Below are 16265 nucleotides of genomic sequence, written 5' to 3'. Positions count from 1 at the left end.
ACGTGTAGAAATTAAATCATTTTTAATAGTAACCAATACCGAGGAAGAAACTAAATTCTCACAGACCACTAGCTGCTAAAAAATTAGTTGTACACAATATGTTTAATATCAAAACACCCTACTAAGTTTCTCCCCTTTGTTAGTGACCAGAGTAGGAGCTGACTGAAACAAGCTATGATTATAAAGATATCTTTATTTACTGCAAAGCTTTCAAACTTCTTGCAAGCAAATTAAATTTTTATTTCTAGTCTCCAATCAAATCTACTAAGAAACCCAGTAGACTGGTTCAAAGTCTTTTTCCAACGTCTTTTTTTCTTTCTTTTTCAAAAAACGAAGAATGTTGACTTAAGTGTAATAATTAAAAGATTTAGGAAGATCAAAAATCCTTCCAAGCTAAATTTCTCCAACCAGAAACTGTTCCAATTACCCACCTCAGAAAAAGCTGTAATTTGTTGCAATCAAACCCAGTGTTAAAATTAGTGGTGAAAGACTAAAGAAAATGCTGTTATTTTGTTATGAAACTTCTATGTAGGATATAATGGAACAGGAAAACGTACAATAAAGGGCAGTAAGGGGGCCTGAAGGTACGTAGCAGCTTCTGTACTAGGAACAAGTGAACAGACTAGCGCTCTCCAGCCTGCAAAAGCTTAAGTGGCTTTATATGAAGATTTTAAATTTGCACATGGCATGAAGAAAGTTAATGGGAATCTGCTATTCACTGTTTCTCACCATAAGTTTCACATGGTGCCATCCAGCACTAGCCAGCAGCCGGGTTAAAATAAAGAACTAGTTATTCCGTAAAAAGAGAACATCAAGTCAGATCCATACTGTTTGAAACGGGAATATCACAATAAGGCTTGTCCTGTTCGTATATTCTTCTCTAGGCCTGTTCTAGTGCATACCAAGCTCAGTGGACCTTTAGCCTAACCCAATAAAATTGCTCTTATGTTAAGAAACACACACCATGCATAGAATAGAATTTACAGAATATCATGGTATTAAAATTGAAAACTTTGGAAACAGTTACAACTACCTATTGAAGAACAAGCAAGTGCCCAATGTTTGAGACCCTGTAGGCAACATGTGACTATGCATGCAGCATAATTAAAATTCTAATTAAGTGGTCATATATTATAATTTTCTTTACTTTGTAAAGATATAAGGGCATTCTGTGAGTGTCGTTCTACAAGAGAAAGAGATTAACTAGTGGCTATGCACAACTGCATAACAAATACACAATTTTTTCCATACAAAAGGCGGGGAGAACATGCATTGCACAGCTACAGAGGAGGCTGGTGTGGAAGTATACTCCCTAGCCCTCCAGGGGAACAGAATTGACCTAGCTGTCTCACCCTGTCATTTTGTGATTGCAAAGGCTTGTATAGAACATGACTGATGAGCCAACTGGCAAGAAAAAGGATTATATAAGAAATCTGATAAATAATAATATAGCTGATTATTAAGAACAGAAAAAAGCACATATACAGAAAAATAATAAATACTTACACTATTCAATGCATCTAAGGGGCTGAAAGGTATTTTTACTCAAATGATCATATATTACTATGTAATAAAAGGTCATTAAGAAGAATGTATGACCAGGATTAAAAATACATTTTCTTGACACTTCTTTCTCATCAGTTGTATCTCTCAATACCTCCAAGGCAGCAGGCTTATATAGGAATCTCTAGACTAAGGAACTTAAAATAACCAAAATGACATGCTCAATATCAGAGAGTGAATTAGAAGTAAGTATTTAAGACAAAGACTTCAGCTGTGATTACACTATTCTGCTTAGGGACACTAAGCAGTGATACCAATAAAAAAAGCATCAGCTATTTGTTATTAGATATTTGCTCTATAAACATAAACAGCACACATACAGACAACATTCCTTGGGAAAAAAAATCAATTACAAACACATTTAGAGTAATTCAAACTTTGTCTTTGATCGTTCAATTTAACACGGAGAAAAACAGTCCTTAAATTTACATTTTGTCAGCCAAAGGATCAGTACTTTGTATTATAAGCTATCTTAAAAGGAAAAATATGAAGAATTTCCACGTCTGAAATAATGTTTTATACTTTGGCAAAGGTCTCGGGCTACCACACACATGATAATATTTGACTAATTATGTTTTCAGAGAGCTTTCTACCAAAAAAAAAAAAAAAGGCATTTTAAGTATCACTTAAGGCCAGCATAATGGATAACAGTTTACTGTTCTGTGCAGCTGATAATTAACCCTTATAACCCGTATTTAGCAGTCAAATTTACTAATACCATAAATGTCAGCTGACATTTGGAAGGCTTTCCTATGGGAAATACTTGGAGAATGATTAAAAAAAAAAAAATCTATCTTTGGATCTCATTCACTGGTCAATTCTCTTTTTCCAATTAAGATATAATTTCACATCAGTTAACATCATGGGAGGAAATAATAAAAGTTAAGTATTTCTGCCTAACTTGCAAGAAGTTCACAATTACAGCTTTCTTTCCAATAGCTTCCTCCTAACCCCCATAAGAGAACTTACGAGACAAATTATGGATTTGTCTGCACCCATAGAATCTTTTTCAACAAATTTAAGTTTGTGGCCATATCAACTGAAGAAACACGTTTTATGGGCTGCAAATTGTACTTAGATTCCTAGATGTTTACATGAGACAGTAACCATTTCAAACACTAACTTTCCCAAGGCATCATCCACGTCCCCTCGACTTGGTTCCTGACCCCGTACTCGTCCACGACAAGTTAAAGGCATGAGTTCATCAGCTGGATACGCATGCTCCTGTAGGGAAACAAAACAAGGGAGTAAGTTATAACTGTTACAGCCATTTCAGCAAATCCTCAGAGCCCGTTAAAAGGAAGCCCAGTTATGCTGTACTTCAGAAAAAATGCATGACAATCACAGAATCTTTGAGGTGGGAAGGGACTTCTAGAGGTCATCTTGTTCAACCACTCTACTCAAGCAGGGCCACGTAGACCCAGCTGCCCAGTTCAGACAACTTTTGAATACCTCCAAGGAAGGAAACTCCACAACCTCTCTGGGCAACCTGTGTCAGTGCTCAGTCACCTTTACAGGAAAAAAGCATTTCCTGATGTTCAGAGGGCACCTCCCACGTTTCAATTTGTGCCTGTTGCCTCTGGTCCTGTCACTGGGCACCACTGAGAAGAGCCTGGCTCCGTCTTCTTTACAGCCTTCCTTCAGGTATTTCTCTACATTGATATGATCCCTCTGAGCCTTCTCTTCTCCAGGCTGAACAGCCCCAGCTCTCTCAGTCTTTCCCCACAGGAAAGATGCTCCAGCCTCTTCATCATCTTTGTGGCCCTTCGTTGGACTTTGTCCAGTATGTCTATATCTCTCTTGTCCAGAACTGGACACAGTACTCCAGGTGTGGCCTCACCAGTGCTGAGTAGAGGGGAAGGATCACCTCCCTTGACCTGCTGGCAATGTTTTGCCTAATGCAGCCCAGGATACTATTAGCTACCTTTTCCACAAGGCCACATTGCTGGCTCGTGGTCAACTTGGTGTCCACCAGGACCCCCAGGTCCTTTTCTGCAAAGCTGCTTTCCAGCTGGGTGGCTGGAAATGATTAAACTGTGAACAGAGCAACAGGACCTCTTTTTCCTTCTCTCTACCTCTCTAACCTCCCAGAGAAGTCTGGAACAACTAACAGCACATCCAAAAAAAACCCCACCAATTAACTTGAATAGTTAATTGTGTGCTTTCTGCAACAAGGGGCATATGACACTTCCTATAATGTTTCTTAGACAGAAGTTATCATCTCAAAGATGTGTTTAAAACCTAAAACTAATGCAGTCATTATCAAGTGGCTGATATTTCACGGAGAAAATAGTGGGAATTAGACTTTAAAGTCACTTTGGAAACATTTCCAAATGAACATGAGTGACTCAGGGTCACGATCAGTGCCAGATAAGAGAACTCACTTAGAAGAAAAATAATAAATTGGTAAATCACTACACAAGGCATAACAAAAGATAACATTCACAAAAATAGCTTACCAAGACTGAGCCTTTTACAAATATAAAAATTTTTTTTAAAGAGCAAGACATTGCTAGATTGTTTTGGAAAAGCAATGGTTACTTTCCATATTTCTAGAAAAAGCACTCTGCGAAGCAAGCTGTATTGTAAGATTATTTCTTGCCAGTCAGTCAGAAATAACAGGAGTGGCACCATTGCCTAAGTCAAGCACACTGAATAAAATGCCTGTTCCTATTCCCTCTCAAGTCAATGCAAGTTTTGTAGGTTTAAACTACCACCAAAATGGGATATCAAATGAAACAGACACAAATTTGAAATTCATGATTGTGCAATAGGAGAGGTTTACTGAAAAATTTTCAGAATAGCTATTAAGAATTTTAAATATATCCAATTTCAACAAACATGCATAAAATTGCCTCTCCATTAGAGGTCCAACACAAATTATTTGGGATGGAGCTTCTCTCTTTCGATTTCATTGGGAAACTGACTGCTGTACTGTGCTCTCCAATTCTGCTTTCAGTGGTGAACTAACGTGGCAGGATGAAAAGGCTGAATTACTGCACTGAAACTGCAAGTAAACACATTCAAAGTCTTTCCAAATATATGGTATAAAAAATAATCTATATTCAAACGTGAAATAGAGAGGAAAAGAAGGAGCATTCTTCTATAAACAAACAGCTCTTACAGTAACTTCTTTTGAAACTGATGGTTTGTTTCCCTGTCTACCACCCTCCCAAGTATTTTGGTCTTTGCACGACTCTTTGTTCTCCTCAAGTTCAACTACAAAAGCCAGAATCTAGATCATTTTAATATGGCTCAGATGTTTCTGAATATCTGTGCAAAGTATTCAGAAAAACAGATTAAAGAAGTACAGGACAAAAGCAATGTCGAAACTAAGATCTCTGGCTTAAGTCATGGATAAAAAAGGCGATAAAAATTCTGAAGAAAATCGACTTTCAGTCTTACAAAATCATAAGGAACTAGAAGCATTTTGAAAAATAAAAGTTCACTTATTCTCTGTCTAGAGCAGGAAAGACTACCGTGTCAAGTATAAATTCTCCCCTCCCCAACTTGTAATTTCTCCCCTTTCAAGTAACCTCAAAGGAAGGTAGCAAGAGCCATTAAATATAAAACACGGCACAAATGTTACAATAAACATACTTCTGGAAAACTTTATACAAATGGAGCTCAACAGATACTCTGGAATTTCTACACATTCTGACCGAACAGATGATCATATTGCCTAACGTCAGAACTGTAAATTCAGGGCAGCACAGTACTCGAATAATGAAAAAAAAGACACATTGCTACTAGTGCTGTAAACCAAGAAATACCTACTGGCCTCAAGTGACTGACAGTTTCACATATTCTTTCTGACAGTCAAGAAGAAAAAAAAACCTGATTATTACAAATAGTGTTGAAGGACTGAAAAAAACAGTAGCTTTTTACTCAAAGCTCCTGTTAACAACTGAAAAAAAAGACAAGGGAGTTTCCCCCTTGCATGCAAACATGAATTTTCAGTCTTCTCAATACACAAGTCTAAACCACATATTAATAGAAACAGAAAATCAAAACTTTTCAGCTGGCTGTTTCAAAAGCAGCTGCAAAAACACTTAATTCTCTTGCTGTCAGAATCAAGTCTTGATACCCTAATCTTTTCTTCAACTTTAAACAAACAAGTCATGTTTCTCTGTTTGTTTAGTGCTCCAGCATATGTGGCAAGTAAATATCCTTTTGGCTTCAAAGTTTCCAGATAGCTGAAGTCATTCTTCTCTTTCATCCAGAATTTTCTTGCTTCAGATATAGCAAGACACCTACCAGTTTCCAATTTATCACACGATGAACAGTAGGAGCACAGATCCTTTCTACTGGCATATAACATTTTATGCAATTTTGCCAAATACATAACAGTTTTTACTTCAGAATGCCATGGGAACCCCAAGCCAAGTGTTTTTCATGGAACCAGGTCCCAGGTAACGAGTTATAAATTATCACCAAAAAGCCTGATGTCTCTTAAACCACTAATGTGTCAAAAAGCAAGAGCTAATGTTAAAAAGAAAAACTACACCCGCTTTGAAAATACTCTTGCTTGACTTTCTATCCATTAATTCTATAACTCTCATGTACTGTATAAACTTGTAACTCACAAACTTTTAAGCCTGTATTACATATTAAAGCGTTAAACCATAATACAGAAACTGGGACATGTGGCAAGATACTGTCAAGAGACAGCGGTTTGTCCTGCAGGAACTTGTGCAACATAAAAGAGAGGGGTTTCTGCAACAGCCACAAAGAATTTACAAAAAGATTGTTAACGTAAACTCAGTACGAATGCATCTTTTATATTTATCTTATTCACACTTACGGTTTCTCCTCAGAAGTGTATTACTTACAGTATATTTGAAAGTAATTATTACTTGAGGAAAGTCAGTCCACTTTAAGTAATTCTTTATTCTTAAATATATCTAAACTAAGCTAACGTATTTCAAGGTTGATTAGAGTGCAGAATGGCTCACATATCCAGAACATGAAGACACCTGCACAGAAAATCACAAGTCATATTAAAAGAAACCATAGCAAATGTGGCTTACTGTCATATGACAGTCACATACTCAGAAGAGGTTATAATGCGTAGATATGACACCAGATCCCCTTTTTGTTCTTACAAACTGTTTGTTTGTAAAAGAGCTACCAAACTGCATCTAACATATCTTACCACAGAAGAAATATTGTACATAATTTTTACCTACAAAATAAGTAAGATCAATTTGTATTCTCCAGATTCTGATGACTAGAGACAGCTCTTTGTGAGCTTCCTTTTCCTAGTATTTTTAGGAGTCTGGAATTTCAAACCAAATACTTTACCAAAGATGAAAACTGTTCATAGCTTGATGTGAGATAAACCGGTTTGAGAAAGATCAGGCACAGATTAACAGAGTTACTGCTAGCAATTCCTAGCTACCATTCTGAAAGCCATCACAACCCTCCTGACACTGCTCTTCCTGAAAGTAACACTTGTTCATTTCTTTTTAAAGGCTATGCAGGTGCTCTTATTTATTTTAGCTTTGTTTTTACCCCTACCTCCCTGCTGTTTCTCTAGAATGTCATGTACTGTAGGTTGCTTTCTCTCCCAGGTCAGCAATAACAACTCTGAAAAAATTAAACAAACAAGTATTTTACTTACCATATAATTGCTATATGCATGATCAAACATTTCAAGCACTTGGTTTCTAAAAAAGAAAAAAGAAAAAGCATTAGTGGTCTGCCTCACAATGGCCTTTAACACACCATCTTAGAACAGCAAGATGTATGACACCAATATCTGAATATCAGTAACAGGTCCTCTACTAACATACTCTACTCAAGTAAATGAAATATAGCGCAATAATTTTTCCTAATTCGGCTACTTTCGTTCACTGCAGAAAGGAAAGACTATGTCTTCACCTAACATCAAACTATTTGGAGATCTCTTTCAACCTCCTGTGCTTCCCCTTAAATAGCTGTAGATGTCACCAACGCATTAAAGCTAGAGATGGGACACATTCCATGCTCAGCATAAAACGGCAAATAGAATTATGTTCTGCTTGTAATCACCAATACTAAACCAACTGACACGGCATAAATTCCTGTCCATGATTCAGAAAAGGACCAGTAGTTACGAGGTACACCTCTTCCTTGCATTAAAAGTCTTGGCAAGCAAATACTAAAGAAAACCCTTGTAGATACATTTATTTTACATGTTTGAAAAGCAGTCAAGGTGAAAAACACTACTATATAAAAAAGCACTGGTTTTTTTTGAGAGACAGCACTACTTCCAATCATTCCTAACTGTTTACTGAGGTGCCCTGCAAGGCAAAGGAGCATGCTAATTTCTAAGCTACCATCAACATAATTCACAATCTCTGCTGATGAGACTGAACATAAAAGAGACAAGAACACCACAATTATATTCTAAATATCTGATTTAGTTCAATGACTTGGAAATTTAAGAAGTAGTTTTAACTCATCAAATGCATTAAGCCATTAAAAGAGCGGAGTATGATGCTTTTTTCAGGTACTTCACAGACTACATCCAGTCTGCAGTTCTGGGATCCGTTGCAGCAGACAAACCCCCAGGGTCTGGCACACAAATGCCATGTCCAGATGAACTAAGCATACAATGCTGTTCAGTGATGTAGCATACAGAAAGCTTCTTAAAACTTCTATTTCTCTACATGCAACTTACATTTACAGGGCATTTTCTGAAAGAATTTCTGCGACTGACATGATCTTGTCATTAAATAGATACACAGATTACCTGCTGTTATTCAGAAATGACCCGGCTCGGTGCCCCCAAATACAAACCATGGCAAGACGTTACTTGCATATGCCTGGGGCATGAGATGAGATAGCGAGTGCAAGTTATGAATGCAAAAATTTTAAAACCAATTGGTGAATGAAATTAAACTCCTTAGGTAGCCACATGAAGAAAACATACAAAACATTATACACACAAAGTACCCTGAGATCCCAAGATGGAAAACCCCAGTAACTGTAAACATCATCAGAGTTAAGTATCAACTTATATCTCATGATTAATAACCATAAGAGTACCCAGAGTGTTTCTCCAGCAGACTTTTTGCATCATTATTCTGGGCAACTGACCAGTAGATGGGAAGAGGATGATGATGAAACTGCCCCAGTAATATACTAAGATCATGACATGCTTGATTACATATTTGTCTAAAAAAATCCTACTCCATGCAGTGCAATACATTGCCACCTATACTGTAACCTTTATCCTTCAACTAAAAACTCTACTAAAAGAGAATCAGCTTCTCACATGTGCACGCATGGGGGACCAAAGTAGTTTACCTTATATACAGGAACTAGGCAAGAAAATGTAAACATTTACCTTTTTTATGACTCCCAAACACTCTCGTGCTCCAGAGGCATAGCCATAATTACCCCAACTGACTATGGATTTAGATTTACCTTTGATCGCTTTTACCTATAATTACACACAATCACTAGCTGCAATCTTCAAGACTGGAGTTCCCAAGCATATGGCAGAAGGGTTTGACCCCACATGCAGCAGAGGCGATGAGGGGCTGCCTGCCCCAAATAGCCGTGGCGACCTGACCTGAAATACCAGCCCGGCTCTGGCATACACACCTCAATCATTGATGGGAGGCCGATGCCACGCATCTCGTAGAGTCTTCAGGGGGGGAAAGGGAGGGACAGGAGAGACGTTCCCGGAGCTCTGCCGGGCGAGGGACGCACCCGCACCCGTCAAGCCCAACCCAGCCCCCGGGGGGGGAGCGCAGATCCCCCTGCCCCAGCACGGCTAGAGCCCGGTGAGCGGCGAGGGGACGCCGGTGCACCGCAAAGCCACCGCGGGCGGTGGGCTCGGCCCGGGCCCCGCCGGCCTCCGCCCCGGCCGCACAGGGCTCCGGCGGCCCCGAGGGCGACCCGACGCCGCCGTCGTTTCCCCCCCACTCCCGGCCCGGCCCGCCGCGGCGGCGCTCACCCCAACCGGCGCTTCTCCTCCTTGCTCATGGCCCCGGCGCCCGGGGTGGCCGCCAGCACGGAGGAGGCGGAGAGCAGGCCAAGGGCCAGGAGCTTCCACGGCCTCCTCCAGCGGGGCCCCCGGTCGCCACCGCCCCCTTGCCAGCCCGCAGCTCCGCTCATGGCCGCGGCCGCCTGCCCGCTGCCGCTAGGCCCGGCTCCGGCCCATCCCGCCCGCTGCCCGCCCCTCGCGGCGCGGCGGCCGCGGCTCCCAGCGCCGACGCGCAGGCGGAAGGGACCGGCCCTCCGCTTTCCTGTGGCGTAGCCAAGGAAACCGCCTCGCTCCGGCACTTCCGCGTCCCCCCGCACGCGCCGCCCCGCCGAGCCAATAGGAACGGGACAGGAGCGCCGCGAGGCGGGAGAGCGCGCGGGCCACGTGAGGGCGGCAGCACGCCGGGCGAGAGGGCGACGTGGACAAAAGGAGGGGCGGGAAGGGCGGGGGCAGAGCAGCGCGCGGGCGCGGCGGCGCCGGACTACAGCTCCCGCAATGCACCAGCACGCGCGCGCGCGGCCCGGGCGGCAGGGTGGAGGCGGGCGGGCAGCCGGGACCTGTAGTTCGCGCTCCCTGAGAGGGCCAACGGCCGGCCGCTGTCGGGGCGACGGCTCCAGCCGGCAGAAAGGCAGGCCTCGGCCGGGGAGAGCGCAAGGCAAGCGTCTCCTTCACTCTGCCCCCGGCAGCCTCTTGAAGCGCATTTTTTTAATACAAAACCCCCAAATTTAATTATCATACACACACACACAAAACCAACCTCCCAGCGACGGAAGGGAAGACCTTCTTTTATTTTCATTGACAAGCGTTTTTACAAAGTTATAAGCAAGATACAATGTGTTTCATATCCTGTCCTTTAAAACTGGCAACCCCGTGAAATAAAACAGTGCTAACATCCCCCGGCCTGCTCCCCTCAAGGCACCGCGGCGCTCCTAACCCTCAACCCTCCGGGCAGTGAAAGGTGATTTATTATTGTTCCTAGTTTACAAGATAAATAATTCATTCCAGGTAAGTGTAGGAAATTCCACGAAAGCGACAAAAAATACTGACTCAGCGGATTATTATTATTATTATTTTTGATCAGTGGTCCAACGTAATGTTGCAGATTGCTGACCTCTAAATTGCTGTCACCTCTACCCAAGTCTGATTAAAGACAAGAAAAATGCTACTCTCTATCCATTTGCAAACATCTGAATGTACAGAAAACGTCCACAAGGGCAAAAAATCAGTCCCCTAGCCATGAGGAACTTCAATTTAAATTGCAGAACAAGGCAATGTACAGGCTAAATCTTCCCTGTTCTTTCCCATCCTACTTACAAAAAACAAATATGCTGAGCATCTGTATTCAACAACTCAATTCTTTAATATTACAGGAAAATATTACCCAGATTTAAGCCTGCCATAGAAATAACTCAAAAATGACTATGATGGGAATATTTATGCTAAATACTTTCTGTACAGATGTATCTAATTGGTATCAGTAGTAAACAGCTTTTGTAGGCGACTGCAGCCTTTTTCACAGACAGTAACCATTGCTGCCTTGCTAGTCCTCTTTCATACAAAACACCGTATTAAAAAACATCATGTCCCCCAATTTTAGCATGGCTAAAAGAGACTGCTGCTGCTTAACTGTAAAGCACGTGTTATAAATTTGAAGACACTTAATGATCAGTACCAATTAGAAATAACTAATGATTTGTAAAAAAAAAAGTAGCTGACAGTGAAATAACTAATGATTTCTAAAAAAGATTGGCTGACAGTGGTTTGTGTGTTTACAAATTAGTATTTCCGCATGCAATAGAAGGAGGAAACGACTCAAAGTACTTTTGCAAGGAAAACATCTGTGACCTTAATGTTTGTATACGACAGTGTGGCTTCTGGAATAAATAGGAGTTGCATTTATTTTACAATAGTGACGTTGTAGTTGGTCCAGTTACTCAACAACGTTCCTTACTTATGCAGTAATATTTGCCTGTTCCTCTAGTGTCAATTCTCTGTTAGTATTATAGCATATTTTGATAGCATTAAATAATATTTGCACAGTTTGTTGAAGTTAAATGCCAACAAGTATTATGCTCTTGGGACTTTGTTATTTCTTCCCATGTCTTTATGGGCGTAAATCCTGCAGTCCTTACTGTATCATTAATCTTTGCTGTCCTGTACTGTATTATATTTATTCAGAAACAGTCTAAAACACCAGGCCAAATTTTTAAGGTGCCTTAAACTGACCTCTAAAGTGAGGTCTTGATCTCTAAAGCCCAATTTATTAAAATACTATTTTTCATTTCCAAGCTTTTCTGTGCACAGTCTTTAAATTGTGCACGCAAATAATGCATATAAGCAACTTTGTGCATAGATCATGATTTGATACGGATGATAATATGCTGGCTATGAAAGCAACAGGTCTCATTTTAATAACTGCTTTTGAAATGTGATTCTGCTATCCAAAATCTAAGCACAACCTTTGGCTGCTTTTTGCTTCAGTTAACATCTGTATTAGAAATTATATGCAATGATTATGATATTTCACAACGATTGCAATTTATGTATAGTTTATGAAACTAAAAAGGCCTACAGAACTGGGTAATTCTAACTTAAGTAAGTCAGTAAGAATGGGAATGGTAGGACTTTTAATATTCTGTATCAGATAGCCATAAGTGAATATATTTTATGGTGGGAAGTAAAACAGAAAGATGCTGCCTAATGGTTATAGTTATTGTAAACATTCTCATCTTTCCCTTCCATAAAATAAAACAAAATAAAATAGCCATAAAGTGCTCTGGAAGGCTATATAACCCAGAAGTGCAGAGTGGGACTGAGAAACCTGCTCCCATATTTTCCCCATTTTAAATATAAGAATAAGAGGAAAAAAAAAATCAGAACACTTGCTTGTCTTTAGTATCAGTCAAAACTTTAAAATAATTAAGTAATCAGTTTGCAGAGTTTGCACAGAGTGTGGCTTTTGAGCAACCTACTAAATTAACTATTTGGTTCTGTTTAACTACTAAAAGTTTTATTTATTTCCCGTATACTGCATGCAAATACTAAAAGCATCCTTGAATAGCAATGCATGTACCAACCACCTAAGAATCATAGCAGTACTTGTCAAATCCATGCATTTAAAAATCATGAGCTACTCCCCTGCTAAAACACCTAAGAACAGTAAAGTTGTTAAAATAACTTTATAGTTGGGGGTGAGTTGCTTTTGAAGCATCCAGTGGTCACATTTTCAGACTTTTTCTATAAACATAAAAGGTAGCAAATTTTAAGTGAAAGATGAGGTTCTCCAACAGTAACCTGGTTTTAAACAGTGAGGGCTTTAACTGAAAAGAAACCTATCACCCATCACTCAGAAGGGATCCGTGCTAAAACTGCAAGAGCTGGCAATACGACAACAAAGCCCATTTCCTCTAGCCCCAACCCAAATAAGTATTCACAATTAAACAGGGATTTCTGGAGTAAATAAATCCTGCAGGGCTGGGCCGAAAAACACTTCTTACTCTTCAGAGTTTTGCTGTGCATAACTATCTTCTCTGTTTTCTTCTGTGAAAATATCTGTTACTTCTGTGCTTTTTATTTCCGTGTGTGAAGATGATTCACCTTCTGGCTTCCCTTCACCCTCACAAGCCTCTGTATCTCCTGTGACCTCTACAGTGCTAATCTCGCCCTGCTCCGGCACGGAAGAAACTGGCATGTCTAGCAGTCCTGTTCTTGGGTTTTCTGTATCCAAAATGGGCACTTGCGTTGTGTCTGCATTTTCAGCAGGATTATGAAAAAAGCTCTCAGTCCCTACCTGCACTGGGACGGCATGGCTATTCCCTGCTCCTCCTTCCTCCCCATCTAATATTTTGCCTTCAGACACATTTTCAGTGTGTTCCTCTGGCTGCAGTCTATCACTTTGGCACCTTCCCACACCTGTATACCAAACGCTTTGCTTGATATCCACCTCTGCCTTTGCCTCCTGAGGTGTATCTGAGCTTTCCACCAGCCATTCTGCTTTTGCCATACCACAGGCCCCCTTGGACACATTCTCTAAATTCGTACCATCTGTCCCCAGACTAGATGAAGATGGTCGGTCCTCCTTGAACTCCGTGCATTCTGCTGCATCTTTATTCATCATTGTCTGGCTCACTTGAATTTCTGCCACAGCCATTTTACTCAACTCATCATTCCCTTTATTGTGCTCCTGCAACTTTAATCTCTCACCTTCACAAATCTCCTTTATGTTCTCAGCTGGAGTATCTGCTGGTATCTCAACTGTTACCATCAGCAAACTCCTTATCTCATTCACATCGTCAGGGGATTTACAACTCTTTTCTTCTGACTTGCTTTCTGTTTCAGGATTACCCCCAAACCCGCCATTCCCTGTGTTTTCTTCCTGGGAAATAACCCTTGTCTCAGTACTCGCTCCTTGGTTATTGCTTTCTTTTTTACTAGCCTCTTCAGACCCTTTTCCTACTGCATTTTCACTCTGAGATAATTCTTTTTCTACCTTGATTTTCTTTTCTGCATTCCCTAAAATCTCTGCTTCTGCTACATTATCATGTGGGGAAGTCAGCTTTATCTCAGCAACTTCTTCCTGTGCTTTGCTTTCTTTTTCAGTGCCACTGACAAACGCAGCATCCGTTGCCAGTTGACTCTCAGAAGTTACCTTTTCCTCCACTGCTCCTTCATGTACCTTAAGTTCTTTTTTAGCGCTGGCTCCAAAATCTTTCACTGCAGTTTCAGTTCCAGGAGCTACTTCTTCCTCCACAGCTTCTTGTTGTGTCTTAAGCTCTTTCTCAGTGTTCGCTACACACTCAGCTTTCACTGTGTCTTCATTCTCCAAAACGATTTTTTCCTCTGCAACTTCTTGTTCTGTAAGGGTAGCTGGAAGGGATTCCTGTATTTCACCGATGTCTGTAACGACCATTTCTTCACTTTTGCTTGCCTGATCACCAGCCGTATTAACAGAAGTGACTGCCTCTTTGTCTGATGACTTTCTATTGTCAGCATCCTTCTCCCAAGAAATTTTTTCCGTCACAATGAGCGTTTCGTCACTTTGAGTTTCAGTGTCTGACGTCTCGGCTCGGGCGGTGGAAGGCTTCTTCGCAGGAGTGGTTTGTGCTGATCCTGAAGGGGTCTTCAGGTCCGTTAAGCTGGACACGCTTTCACAGGGCAAATTCAAGTTATCTTCAAAGAGGTTGTGCTTCTTCATAATGGCAGCTTCTTTTATCACTAAATAAAACAAAGATCAAACTGTTTTGGAAAGACTGACAGAGGTACCTTGAAAGAGGTACACCGTTTTCCTGAGTTTCTAATGTCATACATTTTGATATTACAGACAACAGTAATTTTCATTTTCAGGTTGCTTTTTTAGTTTACATTTCTCTGAGGGGGGTGGACTTTATCTGTTCTGAATAATGGAACTTCAATATTGACCTAAGCATTGCTGTAATAGAAAACTACCAGAGGACCCGCAATGCACAAAGGTAATGTTTCAATGCAGAAGTATTTACACTGAATATATGAATAAATGTGTGCTCGTTACATTAATTATTAGACTGATATTTTTGAACAGGAGTGCCAAAGAGGAGCTATTAAAACTTACTGTGCAATGCAGAAGCTTGTCTTTTATCTAGGATATAGACAGACAGACAGATCCAGAGAAATAAAAGTATTTTATATATCTACATATGCCATCAAGAATAGTTTCGTTTTCTGACACAAAAGCAGAGGGATTTGCAGGGAGTACTGCACTGGCATCAGTGACGTACTGGAAACTACATCCAGCAGTACATTTCATTTGGGGAAATTAATTTTTGCTGCCATTAGGTATCACCGAGTCTATGCAAACAAGAGCATAATTTCACTCCTTGGCCCACGGAATCAAGATAAAATGAAGTTGGCATAATTACATTTTGTTAGAAATAGGCTTGTGCCAAGCTATCACTTGGAGTTTTCCAGGTTTAGTAAAGTTGCCTCATAATTCAGATTTTAGGGCTTGCCACACATCTTTAGTGAGCTGAATCCAAACACTGTAGCATTGTAACCACCAGTCTTCAGGACAGTGGGACCTGGGTCTGAAACAGCCAGATTAGGACTCTGGGAAGCTCTGAAGCAAGAGCTCACCAGCCAACAGCCGAAATGTTATTACTGTCACCTCAAGAATGTTCTCACCTTTCAGGGTTTCTTCAAGCAGTGTCTGATATAAAATCTCTTCATACACATTCTCTACTTGGATCACGCTAGTGTAATCAGCAAAAATGAACTGCTCGTATTTCTGCAGCTCCTGTGCAGACACAAAGAAAGAAACAGATATATAAAAACGAGAGATTCTGAGAGTCCTACTTCAACAGAGCACCTTGGAGATGCCATCTAGCGGGTCTTGCAATGCTCCTTGCTGGCTCTTTAGGTGAACTATTTGAACTATGACTAAAGGAAGTATGTATGTTCACAATTTATTATGCACTTCTCAAACAGTATTCTTGCACTACAATTACATTTAAAAGCACTATAGATGATTGCCATCTGCACTATAATAAACAATTCTGAAGTAAATAGCTGGTGAGGAAATGCCTCACTCACTGTCCAAGGAGGCAAATCCATGGTGAGCATGGGAGCTACAGGGTTTCATTTTGTTTTTCTAATAGGAGTGTAACATTTTTAGCTTACTGATTTATACGCAATAGGCTGTCTAGACAATAACTGAGTCATTATCACTAAGCAGCTGCTTGGTGGTCTATAA

General features: G+C 40.6%; 2 protein-coding genes across 5 annotated transcripts in view; both read right to left on the bottom strand.

The window, feature by feature from the left end:
• The window catches only part of EDEM3 (ER degradation enhancing alpha-mannosidase like protein 3), a 31997-nt gene extending 22292 nt beyond the window's left edge, over positions 1–9705 (bottom strand). For 3 of the 4 annotated variants that reach the window (XM_076339574.1, XM_076339575.1, XM_076339577.1), the window contains exons 1-3: positions 9512–9705; positions 7187–7232; positions 2687–2787 (exon numbers count right to left, since the gene is read on the bottom strand). In XM_076339574.1, coding sequence (XP_076195689.1) covers positions 2687–2787; positions 7187–7232; positions 9512–9672 — 308 coding nt within the window. In that variant the 5' untranslated portion in view covers positions 9673–9705. The remainder of the gene's footprint in view (positions 1–2686; positions 2788–7186; positions 7233–9511) is intronic. The other variant, XM_076339576.1, reaches the window with a different exon arrangement.
• A 594-nt stretch (positions 9706–10299) lies between these two features.
• The window catches only part of NIBAN1 (niban apoptosis regulator 1), a 70816-nt gene continuing 64850 nt past the window's right edge, over positions 10300–16265 (bottom strand). Inside the window, exons 13-14 of the mRNA XM_076339573.1 lie at positions 15698–15809; positions 10300–14755 (exon numbers count right to left, since the gene is read on the bottom strand). Coding sequence (XP_076195688.1) covers positions 13035–14755; positions 15698–15809 — 1833 coding nt within the window. The 3' untranslated portion in view covers positions 10300–13034. The remainder of the gene's footprint in view (positions 14756–15697; positions 15810–16265) is intronic.

Source organism: Aptenodytes patagonicus, chromosome 5 (genome assembly GCF_965638725.1).
Source record: "Aptenodytes patagonicus chromosome 5, bAptPat1.pri.cur, whole genome shotgun sequence".
Lineage (NCBI taxonomy): Eukaryota > Metazoa > Chordata > Aves > Sphenisciformes > Spheniscidae > Aptenodytes > Aptenodytes patagonicus.
Note: the sequence above shows the minus strand (reverse complement) of the source record. Positions and strands in the feature narration are given on the sequence as shown.